At 41.2% G+C, this 23975-nt stretch overlaps 1 protein-coding gene across 2 annotated transcripts in view; it reads right to left on the bottom strand.

The window, feature by feature from the left end:
- The window catches only part of KCTD17 (potassium channel tetramerization domain containing 17), a 36356-nt gene extending 12556 nt beyond the window's left edge, over positions 1 to 23800 (bottom strand). The window contains exons 1-6 of one of the 2 annotated variants that reach the window (XM_039353116.1): positions 22863 to 23800; positions 19903 to 20011; positions 4348 to 4439; positions 2775 to 2870; positions 1885 to 2010; positions 792 to 938 (exon numbers count right to left, since the gene is read on the bottom strand). In XM_039353116.1, coding sequence (XP_039209050.1) covers positions 792 to 938; positions 1885 to 2010; positions 2775 to 2870; positions 4348 to 4439; positions 19903 to 20011; positions 22863 to 23081 — 789 coding nt within the window. In that variant the 5' untranslated portion in view covers positions 23082 to 23800. The remainder of the gene's footprint in view (positions 1 to 791; positions 939 to 1884; positions 2011 to 2774; positions 2871 to 4347; positions 4440 to 19902; positions 20012 to 22862) is intronic. The other variant, XM_039353118.1, reaches the window with a different exon arrangement.
- Between the last annotated feature and the right edge of the window lie 175 nt (positions 23801 to 23975).

Below are 23975 nucleotides of genomic sequence, written 5' to 3'. Positions count from 1 at the left end.
TCGAGTGGTCACTATAGAGGTCCGCCACTCATGCCACTACCTTGTTCTGCAGACTAGCTGTCACCGCCACCACCATCGCCCATTGGGATGAATAGAACTGGGTGTAACGGTCCAGGTGGCTGATGACGTGGCTAAAGAACATTGCCAAGACATCCGGGTTCCCGTCAAAAGTCTCCAGTATTGGCAGCGGACCCCAAGCCAACCCTGGACCCCATGTCCCCAGAGGCAGCCCTGTTCCCCAGAGGCCTTCGTCCATAGTGGAAAACCGGTGGTCACCAGGGCCTGCCATCCGCCAGTCCGGAGCTTGCTGTTTACCTTGTGGGTACGCCATGATGATTTGCCAATGACCTTCCCTCCCATCTAGGGCGTGACTGAGCTGTTGGGATGCCCAGGACAGGGGCCCTCACCTGAGGCGTACCAATGCCAGGAGAAACCTGGAACCTCAGGCTGGCTAGATGAAATCGCGATGGTTCTGACAAAGCTGGCTGCATCTCAACTCGAGACCAAGGTGCTGTCCCATGGCCAGCCTTCACTCGTGGCCATGAGGGAAGGTCCACGTATCCCATCTCGCCGAACCGATCCCAGAGGATGTCCATCATCTGTCTTCCGGGTGCCATGGAATAACTCCACTCCTCCTCATCCTCCTCTGTGAATTGCCTCTCCCTCCATTCCATTAGAGGTCCCCCGGCACCCGGTGTGGTTATCCGGCCAGGGTCCGGGCGGGCAAGCACAGGGCTAAGCATCCATTCCCACAAAGGTGCCGGGACCCCTGCCTCCTGGGATTCACTCACCGTGGCTGCAGGCAGTAGGTGCCGCTCCTTGGGCCTCATCAATGGCTGGGCATCCCCTGGCTCTGCAATATGCATTGGTGCCGCAGCTCCGGCTGGCTCGCCCTCCTCTGCTGCCGGGACAGCTCCTTGCGTTCCCTCTGCCATTCCCTAACCAGCACAGGAATTGGAAAAGGTAAAAAAGAAAGTGGAGCGCTAACTTACTGTCAAGACGTCCTTCTCTGTCCTCAAGAAAAAGCAGCAGGCAAGGTACAGATGATAGATGATTTATTTCATACTGGAGAAAGTTAGCACTGGGAATTAACTGCTCCTAGCGCTTTACATAGCCTCTCCATGTTGGAGTCCCACCCCCCAATCTGCAAACCAGCTTCCGGCATGCAGAGCTCATAAGAGGCCAGTCGGGACATCGCTTCCTTTCCTTGCCACGCATCGGATGGCTTGCTGGAGCAGATCCCAGGCAGGCTTCCAGCGTCCGAATTGCCAGGAATCCCCTTGTTCCGCTGCCTCCCACGGCACTGCGCCACCCGTCCTTGCCTCACACCATGGCCTGTGGGGAATCCCCTCTTCACAACCACTGCAAGGATTCCCCTCATCAACATGCCGAGCTGCCGGACAGCTGGCAGCATCCTGGCGCAGTCTCCGATGTCAGCAGATGTGCTCCCAGCCGCCGTTGGTCCCAGCAGTCCTGGCAGTGGCTCCCGCCAGCGAAGAGGGTGTCTGGGAGGCTGAGGTGGCACCGAACACCTGCGCCCATTAACTGGTGGCCCCCCAGACCCGGACCCAGTCCAGGCATCAGCAAGGCAGGCTGTGGTGAGTCCTGACAGTGGTCCCGGCTGGCGAGATGGTGGAAGGGGAGGCGGCAGTCCAGCATGAGGTTCCCCCACCCCTCCTTTGAGTGTTGGGCTCGCTGTCTCAGAAATATTTTTAAAAGGGAGAAAACATGGATCATTGGCTTAAAAATAAACATTTCTGAAACTAAATTGGACATGATAGGGAACAGCAAAGAGCAAGTCTTAACAAGTTTGCCATTTGATAGCTGAAAAGATAGTTGAGAAAGTAAGTCATTTAAATTTCAGGATTTTAAGGATTCCCTAACCTTGACTTTCCGGATGGACTCAGAATAGAGGCCACAGGGTGAGCTGCACAGTTCCTTCGAGACAACACACAGGAATTCCGATTGATCCTCATTCCCATAGTTATAGGATGATCCAATATTCACCAACTATAGAAAGAGATGAATGAATGCCTGTTATGCCAAATGATGCAAAAATGGGAACACTTCTAGTCTGAAAAGGAACACAAGGTCTGAAGAGGGCAAATGTTAGGATTAGTGCAGAAGACTTAATGTTAGTGCATCTGTTAGTGGTCTTTATATGACAAGATACAAAAGAAATTTACCGTGTTTTTCAATAGAGCCAGAAAGTTTCAATCTGCCAAAAGATTTTTATCATGCCATAGAAAGAGCTAAGGAATATTTCCCCTCGATCTCCAGTTAAGTTTGGAATGTTCTAGGATCTGAAAAAATTATAAATCTTAAACTTATATAGTCTAAGAATTGGGAGTATTGTCAATTCACAATTTATGCCTACAATCTTATCTATATTCATTAAAAAGCACTGAAAATAGTGGGACATACTGATAATCAGGCACAAGATTGTACAAATGTCTTGCACAACACGTGTCTTATTAAAAAGTAAGCACCATAAAGTTTAGCGAAACTTATTCCCAGGTATGCAGTCAGAAGCGGGAAAAAATGACTAATAAAGTTTATTAGGTCAATATGTTTCTTCCTTCTTTGAATCTGGTTCGTGAATTACTTATAAGAGCCAGAGAGATGCACATGTGAAGCATATTCTGTTTAAAAAATGATTGTATATTCTATTTAAAAAAACCTGAAGATTCTGAAATCACTATCAAATTCAACACTGGGAAACCTATACTCATTTTTTAATAAATTTAATAAATAAATGAAATTATCTTGCATACCTGTTCAAAGCGCCACCCATCTGACATTGTAGAAACCATCTGTGTGAGCTCTTCCTCCTGACACTGCAGCACTCTGTAGACATGCTTTGGTGGCACCTAGAAGAAGCAGGTCAAGGAACAACAGATCATATCAGCAAGGGCTTTCCTGTCTACCTGTCCAGATTTTCTACTAATAAACAAAGCCAGACAGTGGCTTCTCATCCTCAATTCTGCCTCTGAGTGGAGAGAAGTCTATGCCAGTGGTGGTGAACCTATGGCAGAGGTGCCAGAGGTGGCATTCAGAGCCCTCTCTGTGGGCACGCGCGCCGTCACCCCAGTCCTTATGCCTTCAGCTGGGTTTTATAAAACCTCCAGCACTGTGTACAAAAAAAAAGGTTCAATCAATCAGTCAATTTCAACTTCTCGCAGGGGAAAAAAAGATCTTGTAGAGTTGGAATTGATTGATTGAACTTTTTAGTCCCACCCAGTCTGCTGTTACCACCACAGCCACACCCACCCTATGGGCCACACCCACCTGGCACCCAACGATGCATAAGTGGGTTTTGGGTTGCTGTTTGGGCACTCAGTCTCTAAAAGATTTGCCATCACTGGTCTATGCTATAGAAAAGACAGAAGCAACTGCTAGTTGTTGGAACATCTGTATAAGTGCATTAGACTGAAAAGTTTTAGATGAGCAAGGAGAAGAGCTTTGGCCGTTTAACTCAACAAGTGAACATCTTCTGGCAGGGCTGGGCTAAGGGCTAAGAATCTAGAGTTTTCTGACAACCGAAATAAGTAATACTGGTGTAGGAATAATGTCAAAAGGAGTAAGCAGTTCTGAGCTTGGAAGGAAGAGAGGGACATGAAATTTCATGCCTGAAAATTTTATGCCTTGAAATGAAACGTTTTGCACTATTCTCACGTGGAGACTCAGAGCAAGGCCACACATGAGATATATGAGAATAAAAAGAGCAATCTGTCTCAAAGGTTTAGACATTATCTTCAGTTAAGAGAAATCCAGAAGTACAGATTTCCTCATTTCAGCAACCTCCAGATGGGTTGGGATTTCAATTCCCAGAATTCCCAGCCCATATTGCTTTGATCATTTGAGGCTGAAACTGATATTGTGCCAACACATCTGGAAGGCACCTGGTTGGGAAAAGCTGCAGTATAGTATGAGAATTGCCATCAGTCAGAATAGGAGATATATGGACAAGTAGCTTAATATGTGAAATCCTAGGAAGTTTTCCAGCTTCTCATTTCTCTCATAACAATAATCAAAGACCAAGTGCTGAGAGTACTGCCTTTTCCCTGTTCCCATATATGATCTTTCTCCCAAAAAATACAGACTGAGTTTTCAGGAATCATTCTTTCATTCTTTCCAATTGCATAATTAACACCTTATTAACAGTGAATAATAAATACCCCAAAATTAGCTGAATTAAAACAGTCCCTGCTTTAACAATTGAATGCTGGCTTGTTTATTCTCAGTCTTGTAACATTTGTTCAATTTTTTTGAAAAATGAAACTTAATATTCTGAGCACTTTTGTTTTCAATTTCTCTTAAATATAATTCTGACATTTCCCAACACACCTGGGTTATGACGTAATCCTTTTCCTCCAGTCTGTCTTTTATTAGTCTGATTAGAGACCCAATGTTGTAGAATTCTGCTTCTTCCAGAACTCCTAATAATAATAGCAGAGAGCATTTAAAATAAAACACTAAACAATCTCACTAACAACTAATATTAATTAAAAATATAAGCATTTGGTTATTACACCGAAAAGATTTCATATCAGAATTACACGCTGCAAGAGTGTGATGTCTTTTATAGAGATCAAATTTTGAAAGGCAATCAAAATCTATGGGGAGAAGGCAAGGCTACAGTGAAAAATCACATAGGGGAATAATTCTAATTTAGCATACTGTGACACATATAATATTGTATGTATGTATTGTATGTAATAATGTATGTTATAATTCAATGATTATGTCAGTCCAACTCACCTCACAGTGTTGTTGTGAGGAAAATAGGAGGAAGAAAGTGTTGGATATGTTCACTACCTTGAGTTATTTGTAAAAATAATAAAGGTGGAATACAAATAAATAAATAAATACATTCAAATACACACAATCCAGATTTTTTAAGGAAGAAACTATATAACATCAGAAACAGAACTTTATCCACCAACATTATATGGTAAACATGCATCTCTTTTTCACAATCTTGCCTGCTGCAAAATGAGGAGGTAATTTTGATTTAAGAGAATCAGATCATCATAGAAACATGCAACTGAAATAGATGGGGCGTTGACTTACCTGAACGCCTTTTCTCAGCACGGAGATGGATAATCCACGCAGTGGGTTGAAACTGTATTCCTGGCCAATCAGATCAGTCAGCCAAAGTTGCCACGCCCGTCCTGGACCATGATTCTCCAGTCTTGACACGAGCGCAGCCATTGACTGACAGTAAGACGTTTTGGCTCCACTAAATATACCCTATTATCCTAGTCTATAAGGGTGGGTGTGGATTATCCATCTCTGTGCTGAGAAAAGGCATTCAGGTAAGTCAACGCCCCTTCTCCAGCACTGGAGATGGATAATCCACGCAGTGGGACATACCAAAGCCTATTGTCCCTTGGGTTGGGGAATAGACTGGTCCCATGTGTAACTTTGGTCTAGAACCTGCTGGAGAACCCTCCTACAGAAGGAGGCCTCTGCAGAGGACTACTTGTCGATTTTGTAATGGCGAATGAATGGAGAGGGCGAGGCCCAAGTGGCTGCCCTGCATACCTCTTCAATAGAAGCCTGCATGGCCCATGCTGCTGAGGTGGCAGCACTCCTTGTGGAGTGGGCCGTGATATGCTTGGGGACTTGCAAGGACTCCGCCTGGTATGCCCCAGTGATGTATGCCCTAATCCACCTACCGATGGTAGAGGACGAGACCTTCCGGCCCTTAGTAGCGGGGTGGAAGGATATGAAAAGCGCTTCCGAGCGTCGGAATTCCGCTGTGCGCGAAATGTAATGGCTTAGTGCCCTTCGTACGTCCAAGGTGTGCCATTGTTGCTCCAGGGGATGAGCTGGGTTTGGACAGAAGTCTGGTAGGACTATTTCCTGTGATCTGTGAAAAAAGGAGTTGACCTTTGGAATGAATGAAGGGTCTATTCTTAGGACTACCTTGTCCCTGTGAAAATGACACAGGTCCTTCCTCGTTGAGAGAGAAGCTAACTCGGATATCCGTCGAGCTGACGTGATAGCTACTAAGAATGCTACCTTATGGGTCAGGTAGCGAATGTCACATGTTTTGAGTGGTTCGAAGGGCGCTCTGGTAAGAGCTTGTAGTACTCGTGGTAGTTCCCACGATGGATACCTGTGCACGGTTGGCGGTCTGATGTTCGCAGCCCCCTTGAGGAAGGATCGTATTAAGGGATGCTTGCCCAAGGATTCACCGGGGCTGGCAGAAAGTATAGTTGAGAGGGCGGCGATTTGCCTGCGCAGCGTGTTTGGCGAGAGGTCCCTCTCTAGGCCATCTAGTAAAAATTCTAGGATCTTGGGAATTGTGATCCCTTCGAGTAACAATTCCTGTTTAGAGCACCATGATTGGAAGCTTCTCCACGTGGCCTCGTAGATACGGTTCGTGGAGGGGCGCCTTGATGCCTGTATGACCCTAATTACACCCTGTGAGCAAGCCCCCTTGGCTAAAATTGACCGTTCAAGAGCCAGACGGCTAGTTGTAGCCATTGTGGCTCTGGGTGGGAGATCTCCCCCTGCTTGAGGGAGATCCTCTCCGGAGGAATCCGCCATGGATTCGTGCGGGAGAGACTCCTCAAGTCTGCGAACCAAGGTCTCCTTGGCCAATAAGGGGCCACAAGGATTACCTCAGCCCTTTCCCGCAGAATCTTGCGTACTACTGCTGGAAGGAGAGGTAAGGGTGGAAACGCGTACAGGAGTCCCCTTGGCCATGGGCTCCGTAACGCGTCCGTCTGCTCTGCTCCCCTGGATGGGAATCGGGAGAAGAAGCGAGTTAGGTGGGCATTGGAAGGAGAGGCAAAAAGGTCCACCTGGGGAAGCCCGAAGCGGTGACAGACCTCCCTGAAGATCCTCGGGTGTAGTTGCCACTCCGAGTGATCTATTGTTGATCTGCTCAACAGATCTGCTTGGATGTTTGCCTCCCCCGATATGTGGTCGGCCTTTATGGAGGCCAGATTTTGTTCCGCCCAGGCCCCCAGTAGGAGGGCCTCGGCCGAGAGCGAGCGAGAGTGTGTGCCCCCGACGGTTTATGTGGGCCTTGGCTGTCACGTTGTCTGTCAGGACCAGTATGTGCCTGCCTTTTATGCTGCTGTGAAAATGCCTTAACGCTAGGTGAATAGCCCGCAGCTCAAGCCAGTTTATGTTGTGTCGGAGATCCACCGCTGACCAGCGGCCCTGTGTCCACTTGGTCCCCAAGTGGCCTCCCCAGCCGAATAAGCTCGCATCTGTTGTGACTACTACTCTGTCTGGTTCCCTGAAGGGGGACCCCCTGAGGAGAGCTGGAGATAGCCACCACCTGAGGGAGTGTCGTACTCTCAGAGGTATGCCTACCCTCTTCCGGGATGCACTGATTTTCTGTCTCTGAAACGGGAGCATGAACCACTGCAGTTCTCTTGAGTGCAGCCTTGCCCAAGGAACTATTGCTATGGTCGATATCATCTTCCCTAGCAGCTGGGACAGGCAGACCAGCGTCCCTGACTGACCGCGGCTTACCTGTTTTACGGCTTTCTTTATGCTGCTGAGGCATTCCTGTGATAGGTACACCTTGCACCTATTTTCAATTCTGGCCCTTTTCTGGGCTCTGTCGAACTCTTTTTCTAGGGCTTGGTGTCTTCTGATTGCCTGCTTGTCAGCCTTCTTTGATGACTTCCTTGCAGCCTTTCTAGGGGCTGCAGAGGATTCCGAATCCTCTGAAGCGGGTGCTCCAGAGGATGAAGGCAGGGCTCCACTGGAGGGAATGATTGCTTCCTCCATTCTCCACTAACGCCGGGCCGCGATAGGGGGGACCCAGGTAGTAGGAGAGCTCCAACTTTGAGTAAGGACAGGCGCACTACTGGGGGCGTCTGGAACTCAGGAGCAGACTCTGCAAAATTGTCAGGGTTAGTCACTGTGCACGGATAAGAACAGGCACGCTAATGGGAATGCCTGGAACCCGGCTTGACTATGGCGGGTAAGGACAGGCACGTGACTGGGGATGCCTGGAACCCACCACTAAATCCAGAAGCGTACGGGCCACTAATGGGGGACCCGAAGTCCAGAAGGAGCCAAAGGCAACTAAACACAGTTAGTTATGAAAGGTTCTTATTTACTTTAGATTGAAGACACCAAGTCCTGGAACCAGCAGCTATGTGTCTGATTTGAATGTCTCTGAATGAATAATAGATGCTTTAGTACCCTAGTACTGCTTGCCTATTAATTCACTCCAGCGGCTGAACCTAGGCTTCTCAGGGAGCCTTAGATCCCGTTTGGACAAAAATATGGCCGCCGCTGCCAGGAGACTACTGCGCATGTGTTAAAAGGAGCAGGAGATTATTGCGCCTGTGCTAAAAAGGCTGCCTGTGCCACGTGCGGTTGTAACAAAGAGCCGCGCGTGCTCCCAGCTGTGCAGACAATGGCTCCTCGTTTAAAAATCCTGAGCAGCCTGGTGAGTGAAAGAGACTGCTCCTTCGCACACCAGCTGTTTCCCTTAATCAATCTCCCTCCCAGCATGCGTCCCCTTTGTCCTCCGCTCCCCTCGCTAATTGCTTGCCTTTCTGTCTTTCTTTCTTTCTTTTTAACGCGAGGGGTTGCACGAGCCTCCCCGTTTGTTTAAGGCGGCTGCCAGCTGCTCCGGCTGTGGGAAGGTGGTTGGGGTTTGGGTTAGGGAGGGGAGTTAGGGATTTCCCCCTTTTAAGTGAGGGTGGTTTCCCCTGTAGGGAATCTGACTTCCTGAGTCTTACAATTTAGCCAGGAAATTTTTGAGTAATCAATTAAATTGAATTAAATTATCTCTAATTAACTTTTAAACTAAGCAATTTCAGCTACTAGAAGAAAATCCCCCCAATGGAAAGGAACTATACCTGCCCAGGAGCCAAAGTTGTACGTCTTTCTGTGTGGCCAGATCAGTCAAGACTGGAGAATCATGGTCCAGGACGGGCGTGGCAACTTTGGCTGACTGATCTGATTGGCCAGGAATACAGTCTCAACCCACTGCGTGGATTATCCATCTCCAGTGCTGGAGAACTCAATAGATCACCCAAATCTATCAATACAAATTAGTAATGTAATATGAGGAATGAACAGCTTTATTCGTACTTCCCATTTTAATTCTTCCACATCCATCTGTACATTTGTTAAAATCTCTTTCCATTCCATTCCAAGCAGCTTCCGTATCAAATTTCTTTATGTACACTTCTCATTCTTTATGTTACAACACTAATCTATTTTCCAATACTTTTCATACAGAATCATATTTGATCCTTATGCTCCTTCCAGCTCTATAGTTCTATGATTCTTCTTCCTAGGTGCCACTTCCTCTATTTCTATTCTGATTTCCTTCACATTTTCCCTTCTTTCTGTGCCTCTATTTTTCCCCCAAAAGCAATCAGAAACTGTCAAGAATATTGCATGTCACATTTAGGATCTCTCATCATGATGATATTGTTCACTAACTCTTTCAATCTCTCATCATAAACAAATCAGTAAAGCTTTTTGATTTATATTCCTTCCTTTTCCATGCGTACATGTGAATAGATTAAAACATAAACCCTCAATTCAAAACAAACACATATTTCTAAGTAAGTATGTGGTAAACAATCATCATTTTCTCATTCAATTTTGCAACTCTGAACAGTCCCAATGTTCATCTCATTACCATCCATTCATTCAAGTCATCTAACCAGGTCATTTTTCTCCAGAATCACATTCAATAGAATTTTGCATATTTTGGCAAATTTAAGCTTGGTTCTTCCTTTGTGATATGAATGTAACATTCACCAAATCAAATCACATCACTCAGTTCAAGATTACTCCAGATACCTACTTTCATGAGCATTCACAACTATCTAATGATACCAATTCATTCTTTCTGACATGCACTTTCATTAATAATTAAACTTAGTTTCATTTTTCCACATTCGACTCAACAAGATTAATCCACCTTCAATCAAATCTATTACATTCTTTCTTATAATTTTACATAAGTTGTCTATTTTACTTTCGTTTTAATTATTTAATTATTATTAACAGTAAAATACAAGCAATTACAATGCCGATAAAAATGCTGTGGTTTGTAATAAAAAAAATATGTACATGGAGGTGATTAAGTACAGAAGAAGAAATACTGATATAATTTTCATTTAGCATCGGTATAGAATAAATCAAGCTTATTATTCAGTCTGGATCATATGGAGATCTTTTCAAAAATAGATAAGGCTCATATCTGAATTCAACAGGAAAATATATTTCTTTCCATTTGCATAAGATTATCCTCCTTGCCAAGCCCCAGGCTTCATAAAACCAAGATCTCCATAAAATGACAAATTCTGTATTTTAGGAATATAGCTTGACAGCCCATTTATATCTTAATTTTTATATTTGCCTACAAAGTTGCATATGCTGTATTTTGCATATGCTATGTTTTGCATATGCAAAGTTACCATATGCTAATTTTTGATTGAAACAAAGCTATGACTGAATTAAACCAAATGATATTTTAGGAGAATATCAAATCCAAACACACATCAAAGGAAGAAAGCTGAAGACAAAAAGACTCTGAAAAGACAGAGTAAGAAAGAAATGATCTGACAAATACTAAACAGCTTCTAATTAATATGCTTTTCCTTATCATTCAAATAACATGAGTCTCTTTCACGGTCACGGAAATTGACAAGGAAGTTTAAACATGGAGCCCCCTAAAAAAAAAAACCAAAGTCCACCACAAAAGGGGAAAGAAATGGAAAGACAGTATGTTTAATACATTTAATAATAATGCCTATCCCAGGTCCTGGGTAAGGACTCGATAAACAAAATGCCAAATCCAGTCTGAACATCTGGCTGACTGTGCGATGATCAATAATAAAAATAATAAGTTGGAAAGGATCTTGGAGGTCATCTAGTCCAACCCTATACCATTTCAGACAAATGGCTGTCCAGTCTCTTCTTAAAAATTTCCAGTGTTGGAGCATTCACCACTTCTGGAGGCAGGTTGTTCCACTGGTTAATTGTTCTAACTGTCAGGAAGTTTCTCCTTAGTTCTAGGCTGCTTCTCTCCTTGATTAGTTTCCATCCATTGCTTCTTGTCCTGCCTTCAGGCACCTTGGAAAATAGCTTGACTCCCTCTTCTTTGTGGCAGCCCCTGAGATATTGGAATACTGCTATCATGTCCCCCCCTCGTCCTTCTCTTCATTAAACTAGACATACCCAATTCCAGCAACCGTTCCTTATATGTTTTGGCCTCAGTCCCCTAATCATCTTTGTTGCTCTTCTCTGTACTCTTTCTAGAGTCTCAACATCTTTTTTACATTGTGGTGACTAAAACTGGATGCAGTATTCCAAGTGTGGCCTTACAAAGGCATTGTAAAGTGATATTAATACTTCACGTGATTTGAAGGAGTACAGATTTCAGAAGGATAAAAGAGAAGCACTGAGTCCAATGCTCAATTAAGTTACCCACTGCATGCTCAAATGCTACTCAAATTGAAAGTGACCATCCTATAAATAGATACATGTCAGAAAAGGTGACATAAAACCTCACAACTTTCTTTTACTTTAGTATATCAGCCTAGATAACAGATACAAATGCAAAAAACAAAGAGTACTTATGAAATCACTATAGATCACACTGAATCATAATGAAAGCAAGCAAACAAGCAAAAATACTTGCATTAAAATTCATCGTTTCAAAATAGGATAAATATAAATGTTATTTTCTTCTACAAAGAAGCTAGAATGAATTTTGCAAAGAGAAAATAAATTAATCACCATTTCTATACGATTCCTTTCTACTTAATTTGAAAGTAGATCAATTATCTCAATAACTTGTTACTGGCTTGGCATGAAATTAGAGAGAAAACGTGGAGACAAAATATTTCTAAGGATATGAGCAGAATGCTGGAATGGTCTTTTCAGAACCTTTCTCAGTAGCACCGCACTTAATAGTGCATAAATGATAACTGTTATGCAACAAAGTGTAGGGGAAATTCTTGAGTTTCCCCCAGCTCAGTGAGTCTATATTTAGTAGAATATGTGCATGTGAATAGAATCAAGCCTGTTAAAACAATCCAAAAAGAGATGCTTCAGATTCAAAAGAACATTTATTTTATAGAAATAGCATGCTTAAATAAAAAGTATGCTCTGAGTTTTCTACTTTCATGGAGATAGGGGAGAAGAGAGGACGTGGAGAAGGGAAGCGTAGAGCTTTGTTCTTCCCAATTTCCTCCAATTGGGAAAGAGAAAACAAAAATAAAAAGAGGAATAAAAGAAGATACTTGGCTGCTTACTCATAACATTCTTACACAGTAAGAAGTTAAAAATGCACACTCCTAGTTCTCCAACACAAAATTGTAACAGCATTAAAAAAAAATCCAGATATCTTCATTAGCTTTAAAACAGGCTTCTAGCAAATCATTAAGAAAGTCAGCAAAATATAATAGTTCTAGACATATCCTTAAGTACCCATTTCATTGTTAATAATCTCTTCATGATGAGCTGAACTTCATGATGAGCTGAACTTCATGATGAGCTGAACTGAGCATGCTCCTTCTTACTTATCTTATTCATAGCAAATTTTGAGTACCTCAAGAGGCTTCACTCTCTTATTTAGCTGATTTTTCTAGCACAAAAGAAAACTCCATATTTACATAAAAGAAAAATGAACCTGAATTTAAGATAGCCAGGTGTATCACAAACATATTCTGTTTCAGAAGATCAATTTTCTGAAAACTGCTAAATCATCCCCTGGATTAATGTAATCTAGAAAACAATAAATTGTTCCAATGTATTCTGGAACATTCCAGCCTTTTCATGTCCAAGTCTTATTCAAACCAATCCTGAAGTATATTTTTCCCTCAACAAATGTATGCATGTAACACTTTCATATATGTGTATTCATGTCTCTTAGTTTAAAGAGTCTCACAGACTAGTTGGTTTGGAGAAAAATGGGAGGTCAAAGTGGTATGTATTTCACCTTGACCTCCTGATAGAAAGGTGGGAAATTAACAAATGAACAAACTAAATAAACAAAGGATACAGGTGATCAAGACTAACCTTGATTAGCACCCCCACTCATTTGCTCATGTTCAGCAGTTATACAGGAACAGTGTTAGTTGCTTTCTAACTCTTTCAAGAAAATCTACTACACCCATAAGTAATTCTTTGAGAAGAAAACTAGATTATTTTGGTGTAAATATAGTAAATGCTAATTGGTCATTAAGTCATCCATAATAGAACATTATGGCTTGTTTAGACCCAAGCATTATATGTTAACTAAGCTACTCTGGCTTATTCAATATATATATATTTTTTTAAAAAAAAAAAATCCTGACTTAGTTTGATGCATAAATCCATCCAATGAATTAAACCTTCTCAGCCACCAAAATCAACTTATTTCCCATATGGAAATGTGACAAAATCTTGCCTATCAGAAAAATAACTTAACAAACTTGACAGATGGTTTAAGAATAAATTTTCATCTATTTAGTTAGTTTGATTTATAAAGTCTGCCACTCAGCACATAACTCGGGGCAGTGTACATCATTAGTAAACAACAATTAAGTCCATATAAAATGACTTAAAAGAAAAAGAAAATTCAAAACATAAGAACACTCAGTGCTGGGAAAAATTAAACCAACAGATTATGCTGTTTGCTTAATTTCCCCATTGCTTGGGAAAAAGATTCAGATTTTTATGCCCTCTGAAAACAGGAAAGGATAGTGCCAACCAAATCTCAAGGAGGAATTGTGTTACTCCTTGAGATTTGGTTGGTCCCAAAGGACAGGAAAGTAACAGAGAAGGCACAACTCCTGTGTCTTGCCTGATGACACTGTCTACCATAGGTGACATAACACTGTCAACTATGTCCGATCAAACTGGGCCCTGCCAGATCTAACCAGAAGAGCAGAAATAATCAAAGATTATTTTCTAGTCCTGCAAATAACCCAGCCTATGTCATGAAAAACTTCATAGTGTGAACCAGGATCTTGAAGTACACTCAGAAGCTCACTGGTAATCAATGTAGCTCATAAAGTAGAGAGGTACCCTATTCACATCCCTGCCAGCAGCAGCTTCTGAGAGGTCATTGAGGACCTGGAATCATTGCAGTAATCCAACTGTGAGGTAACTAAGGCATGAATGACTATGAGGAGAGCCTCCTCATTCAGGCATAGGCACAACTGGTGTTATTCCTCTTAGAGTAATAGCTGTACGTCTAGTAGGACTCCCAAACTGCATACTGGGTAGATTTGGAGCAGTGCTACACTATCCAGAAAAAAGATGGAAAGTCTCTAGATCAGATGGTCCCCAAATCTACAGCTACTTGTATTACAAGGGTGAAGTCTGAGCCTGTTCTCCCTCAACCAGATCCCCCTATAGGTGCTAGACATCAAAACTGAATATTGATAGTATCATTTGGAAGGTCTAGTGTTGAGAGGAACATCCAACTCAATGCCTATGGATGACCCCATCCAGCAGTCTCATATAAACAGGAGTCAGAAAAGAATCAAGCTCGTAAAGTAGGATAGCCCCGATAGCCTACAAAGCAAAAGCCTTGAGTTAGATCTCTTCTCTCATCTCCAGAACATCACCAATTTGAACTGGCCCAAGTGAAAAAAGAATGACTACAACTTCAGAACTTCTAACACTTAAGTCAGTCCAAAAGAATATAATAATCAATGGCATCAATACTACCAAGGAAACCAGTAGAAATACCACCTCTATACTAGTCCTGCCACATATCAAAAAATGAAATCAATGCCATCCCTACACTGTATCCAGGTTTGAAATCTTACTGGGAGAGATCCAGAGATCCACCTAGAGACCTTTGAAACTGCAACCTGACTACTTTCTCAGCAACTTTCCCTAAAAAGGAAGCAGTCCAGAAATTATCTAACGAAGTCAGATCCAGCATGATTTTTTTGAGGGCGGCGGGGGGGGGGGATGTCTTCTTAAGCATGGGTTGGACCACCCCCTTTTCCAAGGATGAATCACTGCTTGGATTCAACCCACATGCTCTAGTTAACCTTAACTAAATAACCAGATTATATCACCAAGCATGCAGTTATTTGATTCATGAAAAAATATTTAAAATTTAATCTTCAGACATATCCACTATCTAGCTCTAATCCAATGATGGCCAATTTAAGACTTATTGGATCTATTCTGCTCTTGTTATTTTTATCACAGAGGATATCAATATCCACTAACCAGAATTATCAGTCAGAGGAGCAATATTAAGGAATTAGGGATTTCTAGCCCAAAATATCAGAGACCAGGTTGCAACTGATGGCTGGAGAATTCTGGAAGTATATTTTAAAGTTTTTGAGGTTGAGAAATACTAGCCTAAGGGAAACTGGCATGAAATTACTGCTACATAAGCAAATAAAATGTTGTCTTCCATTTTGTTCATCTGTCATCATTTGCATCCCCACGTCTCTTTCCCTAGAGACACACATGATGCATTTCAGCAGCAGGCATGGGGGAATCTAGGCATTCAATGAACCCACTGAGGAACTAGAGTTACACTTAGGAATTAGCATTTGTTATTCGCCAAAGTAATCTATTTGGACCTGATACCTGGTCCTCACAGTATGTCTCTTTCTTTCCTCAGCAAACTAGGTGAATATATTAATAAACAAAGCAAAAGATACAGCCACTCTGAGTCTGAAAGTTGTGGGGAGGGAAATGAGGAAGCAGTTTCTTTTTCAATCACCACAGAGAATTACTGCCATCATTACAATGATGTTGTTGTTCTTTTCTTTTCCTTCCCCTCCCATGTAAACTAGAGTAGTATCCAAAACCAGAACCAAAATAGAAACAGAATAAAATATTGTAATTTCAGATTATTCAAGACTGATCAGTTGGCTTCTTGTAACATGCTAAATCCTAAACTTAGATTACTGAGACATGATTTTTGTTTGCACATAACATGTCCCCAAATAAACCGGACATGAGTTTCCATAATAAGTAACTGAATTCTTATAACACACAGTGCATCTTTAATCTCATGTATTGTTATCTGAACTCAGTAAGTTCTTCTCCCTATTCTTATTCTTTTTTTGTGCTATAAGAAAATTGTGCTTTGAATAATTCAGACAACTGCTCTCACCATTGCAACTACTCCCACAAGGAAACTGTCAGAACAGAGAAACTGAAATGGCATAATGCTATGAATTAGTTCATCAGCTTCTTTTTTTTAAAATTATAAGCATATAATCATTTTACATTCTTCAAGCTGATGCTAAAAATTAGAAAATACACAAGAGAATGAAATACGAAAAGCAAAATAAAAACATAAAAACAACATAAGATGGAGCTTTCAACAGCAGATTTCCTACAGTACTTCCTTCCCACTGTCTTCTATCTCTTACTGCTACTTAGGCATTTATACTCTTCCTTGACCACTGGAAATTATAGCTTATATCTATTTGGATGGCTTGTTCTAGTGTTTATTTAGCTGACGGTTATCCAAAGCAAGAATGCCACCAAAATATGTCATTGGCAGCTAATTGTTAGGATTTTTGAATACAGAGTAATAAATAGCATTCAACAGAACGGTAACTTTTTGGAAGGGAAAATACTGCTTCTTACGTAGTTGAAAACTAAATATTTACAATACATAGCATCAGTGTATTTACAAGGGTACAAACCATCACCTTTGTGATGCACTTGTTTCTTATTTTTCCAACGCAGAAGTGCACTAAGGGAATGCAGGCAATTAAAAATAGACAGTAGAGCCAAAGCAAAGCAAGGAGCACAGTATAGTAGTAAATAAATACAATTGCTCTTTAATATTATTTTCAAGTTTAGTCCCTACCCCACTCAGCATGGTTGTGGTGGGTGAGGACAATATCCATGTGGGCATCCCCAAGTGGGGTAGTAGCAATTGCTAACGTCATTATAAAAAGATCTCAATCTCTGGCCCAGATTAAGAGAAAGTATGCAAGTATTATTCCACCCATTTATTTTGTAAGAAACTAGCCTGGCCTGCCTCTCCTTTCCTCTCCCCAGTTCAGCTGCTAGCTTAATGTCCAGTAGTGTAGCAAAGGGGGGGGGGGGAGGGAAGGGCATCCACCCTGGGTGCAAGCAACAAAGAGGTGAGGCTGAAGGTAAGAAGGCAGCTAGTCTGTTGGTTGACATGGCACAGCAGTGATGGGAGGCAAAAATGTAACTTCAAGTCAGTATTGTCTCCTAGCAACTACCCCCTGCAGCATTTTGTGACATGCTAGTTCCCTCTTCCTCAGTCTGAAAGTAAACAGCTTAGCCAAGGTCAGCCAACTGCTTCATGCCTAAACTCACAGTCACCTGATTTCTAGCCTGGTGCCTTAATCCTTACACCAAACTGGATCTTAGCAACAAAAAAGTGTCAAACCCAGATGATAACTGTACATTTAGGGTAGCATGCTTGTATGTTCTACTGATTTAACTTTTTTAAGGAAAATGTAGTACAAGTAGTCCCCAATTTACAACCATTAATTTAGTGATTGTTTGAAATTACATCAGCATTGAAAAAAAAAGACTTATGACAGTTTATGACAGTTTTTCACACTTATGACTTTTGCAGCATCCACTTGGTCCTGTGATCAAAATTCAAACTGGCATGTGTTTGTGACAGTTGCAGTGTCTTGGGATCATGTGATTAACTTTTGTGACCTTTGACAAGCAAACTTAATGGGGAAGTCAGACTCACTTAACAACCATGTTACTAACAATTGCAGTGAATCACTGCAATAAGGTTGAAAAATGGGGCAACTTAGCATTACTTAGCAACAAAAAGTTTGGGCTCAGTTGTTGAAATTGATTGTAGAGATTGCTAATTATTATGATGAGACAAGTTTGCGTCTATAGGAATCATTCAATAAATCTGCCATTTTTCTTTCCTCTTGAACATAAGCTAAGCCTTCTGCACTAGTGCAGGTATTAGTGCTAAACTAAGGCAGTTTGCTAGTTCAAGCAGTATGCCAAAAATTAAAGTTTTCTCTGGAGAAAATGTTCTGCAGATATCTATATCTTAACACAGCTATTTGAAAAGTACAGCCCAGCAAAGAGATACCAAGTTATAAGTCATTAGATAGGTGAAATAACTAAGCAGTACCTATTTTTTAATTTTTGTTATCCAGATTTCTTCACCAAAATGGCCTTATTTATATTATAAAAATAAAGATAAAACAATTATGCATAAATAAAACAAAAACAGCTACTGTATAGGAAGAAAAAGGTACATAATTAAAACTGCAAAACCAATATAAATGCTAATTTGAATAAGCATATCTCTATATATTAGAAAAAGGACAACAGAAAGAACAGATTAAGAAATAAAGGAGTAATTTACTCAGGAGTAAAATCTTTGTTTTTCATCCATACGTCCTGGGTTAACATCTGGCCTCTCCATCAAGGCTACGACAGAACCTGAACCCCAGAGACTCTTTGCTGTCAGTCATCATAAACCAGAGTTAAGAAATTCTTAGCAACTGGAGCTAGACCCTATTTTATGTAGGGTGGCTGTGGACCATAAAGGCAGAGATAGGGTTGAAAGTATATAGGGCTGTATCCAGTGGTGGGATTCAAATATGTGAACAACCAGTTCTCTCTGTGAATGCTGCTTCCAGAAATCCATTCTGGCCCTGGACAACAAAAAATTAGCTATCGGTTCTGCCGAAGTGGTGCGAACTAGCTGAATCCCACCACTGGCTGTATCTCAGATGTGAGCAAAACAAATATTGGAGAATTTTTCATGTAAATTAGGGACAGTTTAGGGCAGTGGTCCCCAACCCTTCTGGCTTGATGACCTGGAGTATGGGAGGAGAGGGGATGGTTCTGTGTGAGTGGCAGGCACATGTGCGTGAGGGTACACATCTCCACTTGTGCGAATGGAGCTTCACACACAAGCACAACTGCCTGCCATTTGCACAAGTGGAGCCGCACACGCACAAGTGCTCACCCCTGCTTGCGCGGGCCAGTTCCAAATGGGCCATGGGCCAGGAGTTGGGGACCCCCGGCTTAGGGGATGTTTGTCTTTTAACTATGCTAAATCTATCTTTAAGATTTATGTTACAGTTTGTGTTTTTCATGTTCAATAATTTAGAAAACCATTTTACCCATTTTCAAGAAAAGAAACAATAGTGGAAAGAATGGGCCTTTGGTCAAAAAAAGAAGCTGGTATTACTGTATAAATATTTATACATGTCAGATGAATAGTCTGATTTGATATAAGGCATCATTCCATGTTCTTGTTATAGAACATAGGGATCATTTCCCTGAGAAAATATGTGAAATGTTCCATCTCATGAAAAAGATCATATTGCCAGAAAATATTTAACATGTTCTTAAGATCCTACTACTATATTACTGTCATGAAATGTGATTTTAGACAACAGAGACAAGAGTATTCTTAAGTGAACTGCAGAGGCACTTCAATAAATATTGCCCTTAGCAATCAATTATGTTCATTCCCCACCATAAACAATTCAGCTAGTCCTCAACTTATGACCATAATTGAGCCCAAAATTTCATTGCTAAGTGAGATAGTTGTTGAGTTTTGCCCCACTTTATGACTTTTTTGCCATAATTAAGCGAATCACTGCAGCTGTTAAGTGGATCATGTGGTTGTTAAGTGAATCTGGCTTCTCCCATTGACTTTGCTTGTCAGAAACCGGCTGGGAAGATTACCAATGATGATCACATGACCCCAAGATAAGGCAATGTCATAAGTACATGCCAGTTGCCAAGCACCAAAATTTTTATCGCGTACCCTTGCAGATGCTGCAATGGTCATACAGGTGGAAAACAATCGTAATTCACTTTTTTCGGTACTATTCGGTACTGTTGTAACGTTGAATAGTCAGCAAATGGATGCTTCTAAATCAAGGATTACCTGTACTGGCATTTATATAGCTGGGTTCTGGAACATAAGATCTATAGACTTACCTTCCTCAGCCATATCTTTATCCAGTACCAGTTTCCCATGCCGGAGAAAATTAAGAATAGGTCCAAAATAAGTTGGGTCTCGATCTATGAGATATGCGCCTGTCTCATCCTAAACCAAAAGCAAAGAACAAAACAAGCCATGTTTTATTAACTTTTCTGAGTTCTTTGTTTACTTAGATTTTCAAAAGATTTTTTAATATAATTCCTTACTCAAACCTCTGAATAAATATAGTTTTCAGGGATAACAAATTAAACATTATTATGGATCATTAACTGCTTAAAAACAGAGTAGACAGAAAGAATTAGCGGCTACCTTTCACAATAAAGGGGTATAAATACCAGTTGGGACATGTGCTTCTTATGTAAGCTTTGAAGTTAAACCAGTGAGAATCATTTAGAAATCAGCAGTACCGTAACCAGTTTTGCTGACCCCTCATTACTAAGAGAAGAAAATGAGTTCAAGGATTCTTCCCAAAAAGGTTGAAGGGAGTTGACAAGCTTATATATAAAATGATTCAAAACAGGGCAAAACTTTTTGAAATATTTTATACACACACACACAGAGAGAGAGAGAGAGAGAGAGAGAGATAAATAGAGATTCATACATACTGTCAGTCAATGACTGTTCAGAAACAGACCTTGATAACACTACAATTTGTGAAGGTATTTATTATTTATATCTTGCCTTTATCATTTTTCATAAATAACTCAAGGTGAAGAACACCTACAATTCTCCTTCCTGCTCCTATTTTCTCCACAACCACCCCCTGGTGAGGTTAGTTGGCTGAGTGTGTGTGACTGGCCCAAGGTCACCCAGCCAGCTTTCTTTCATGTTTAAGGCCAGAAAACTCACAATCAGTTTTCATGCCTAAGGTCTCCTAATTTCTAGTCTGGTGCCTTAACCCACAAGAAACACATCCCAGCATAATATCTATTAGAAAAAAAAAATAAAACAAATTGTAATGCCAATATTAAATTTGTTACACAGATACACTGTTCACCTATGACTGCTATGTCTCAAAAATTGTTGTATCTCAAAACTGCTTTTAAAAAAATCAATCTGGAACAATTCTCCAAAGAGAAAGCATCTTTCAGAGGTGGGGTTTTTTTTATGGGAATAATGGACAAAAAAAGGAAGTCTGTATAAAACTATGCACATTCAGCAAAAGAGGTTTTTGTGTCTGTCTTATTTATGGGAACCCTAAGTCATTAAATGTAGTTGAATAGCAGGAGATTCAGGGCAAACAGTTAATAAATATATTTAAACTGTAAGATGTTTAAATATTTCTTAGTTAAATGATGAATGCATTATATCACTATACTGAATTTCATTCATGCCTTGCGTTATGCCATAACTATTATTTACATAACACAATGGCTAAGTTTGCAAAACAAAGAAAATCAGAATCAATTGCATGTATCTGCAGGATCAGAGGGAAGAAAAGCAAAACTGCCAAGAAAAATAGGAAGAGAAGGATTTGGCAGGGTGTTTGTGCATGCATGCGCAGGCACAACTGTGTACCTCCTCCAAATAATATTGGCCAATTTGAAATAATGCAGTCACAAAGACTATACAATATTCACAAAACAGATTAAAATGTGATCTGAATTAATAAAATTGGCTGACTTCACCCAACAAACTAAATTTTATATAAATTCTGTTCAGTTATAATACACTACTTGATTCACTCAGTGAGTTGGAAGTGTAAATCAGGGTTAATAAAAGGTATCTGCTGAGTTCTCATAACATGCTGCATCTATATGAACTATCCTTATTATGGCTTTATAGTTAATAATCTGGTTCACAAGATACTACAATGGCTGGATTCCTTCAATATGCTAAAGCACATCTTAGCCTAACTTAGTTGTGTGTAAATACAGCCATCCAACTACAAAACACTTTTTAGCCTAACATGTTGTCCAAAGTCAGCAACTTTTTGATCCTATCATAACGTTTATTTCAAGACTGTATTCTTTATGCGTATCCTTGGAGAATAATACTGAAGTCAACCGCCCTTGCTCTGACTAAGCTGTATGCTTTACTCCACTTAAAACAAAAACAAAACAAAAACATCCTGCGGATGAAGTTTTTGAACGGCTGCCCACGACTACATTAGCCTTAGAAAAGCTGCATCGAGTGTCAAGATATAAACTCTTGGAATCACTGACAAAGGACCCAGATTAATACAAGGGGTGTTACGGTGAGGAAGAGGAAGAAATGCCCCTAAATTTGTTATTATTTTGAGTTCTAGGCAAGATTTCTTTGAGGCGAACCAGTCCCTTGGGTGGACAAGTGGAGTTTTCGTAATTCTTTGTCGGTGCTTTTAGCGGGAATCGGCGCGCTTCTGAGATAAGAGGCAATAAACAACATTATCTCCGTTGAGCAATTTAATCAGTTCACTCGCGTGCAAAGCAGAAGCTGGAGTTTCTCCGCGTCCGCATTTTTCAACAAAGCAGAGCGATTGGCCTGTAGGCATTTAAAAACCGTTTCATTGCTTAACAGTTTTCGCTGCTCAGGCAGACGCCCCTCCAGAAAACAGATGCTTCTATACGACTTGCCTTTTTAAACACTGTAGTTGAAGCGTACCCGGGGAAACTTTCGTTCCTATATAAAGCTCCAAAAACCCCTGAGGAAAAACGGGGGAGGGGAGGGAGAGAAAGAGAATCGAGCTTCCTGACCAACTTTGCGTTCACGAAGTAAACATGTGTGACTTTGCAAAAAAAAAAAGAAAGAAAGAAAGACTCCTGTTTATGGGCAAGACCCGAAAAATGCCTGAATCGAGGGGAAAGTTCGACCCCTTAGCAATATTATTTCTAAGTGGGCTCTGATCTTTCGAAACAAAGGGAACCCCCTCATTGCTGGCGCTCTCCACGCCCTGCGATTTAAGCGAAGTGAAAATGCTCCCGTGTTCGCAAAACAACAGTGCTCCTTCGAGGGTCGGTGAAGAGCCGGCGCTTACCCGATCTGATTGCAGCTCTTCTCCCTGGCACAGGCGGCAGAGGAAGGATTTCTGCTCGCGGCATAAGGTCTGCTTGGTGGTTAAGAAAACGGTGCCCCCGACATTCAGCCGAACCCATTTGCCTCGGCTGCTGGGGGGAAGTGGCTGTTGCGAGGAAGCCCACGCGTACGAAGTAGCCTTCTGTGCAGCTGGCGCGTCCTCCCCTCGTTCCATTCTCATCTCTTTCTCTCGGCGCGTCCCTCCTACTTTCACAAATAGGCGGGACGCGGCTTGCAGGTGTTGAGCACTGGAGGATTCTGGTGCTTGTAGTTTGTTTCAAGCTAGCGCGCATTTCAGACTTAAGCGGGACACAAAAATCAAGGATGCGGGTTGTTTTGCTATGTATTTAAGTTGTGGTACTTCAGGAAGCGTTCTTTGCAGAATATCCTTTTGATGACAATCCAACAATCTTTTTTAGCAGAAAGTAAAAAACAATTTAAAGCAGGGTTGCTCGACTTTAGCAACTTTTAAGGCGAGTGGATTTCAACTCCCAGATTTTCCCAGCCAGCATGCTTGAATGAAGTCCACCCATCTTAAAGTTGCCAAGGTTGAAAATGCTTTTTAAACACATTTTAATGGCTGAGAACTTATACGATTTTACATTTTCACTGAACCATCCTACAAACTGAGTGAATTCTTACTAGATCTGGGAATTGGAGGATATTCCAAATGTTTAAATTAATCTTAAGGCTCCTTGAGTGCCACTTAGGGAACTGGTGGATTGATTCTTTAATAATCTTTGATAGTCCACTGGACAAACTTATCCAGAACTAAATGTTATTTATAGCATAATTACATCACTATTCTGTTTTGCCAAGAATGCTGTAATATTCAGTATCTCTTTTCTTTCTAGAGCAGTGGTTCTCAACCTGTGGGTCGGGACCCCATTTGGGGTCGAACAACCATTTCACGGGGGTCGCCAAACAATGCAGTCTGCCATTTTTTTCCCCTTTTCCTTAGCTGTGCTACTCCCTTTTATTCTATTGGCTTTTGAAAGCCAATAGAATAGACTCTCTTGAATAGAGTCTAATTCTATTGGCTTTCAAGAGCCAATAGGAATTGTCCAGGCTGTCT

The sequence above is a fragment of the Crotalus tigris genome, unplaced genomic scaffold (genome assembly GCF_016545835.1).
Source record: "Crotalus tigris isolate CLP2741 ecotype Arizona unplaced genomic scaffold, ASM1654583v1 scf7180000018491.14276545383:2951260, whole genome shotgun sequence".
NCBI classification, from domain to species: domain Eukaryota; kingdom Metazoa; phylum Chordata; class Lepidosauria; order Squamata; family Viperidae; genus Crotalus; species Crotalus tigris.
Note: the sequence above shows the minus strand (reverse complement) of the source record. Positions and strands in the feature narration are given on the sequence as shown.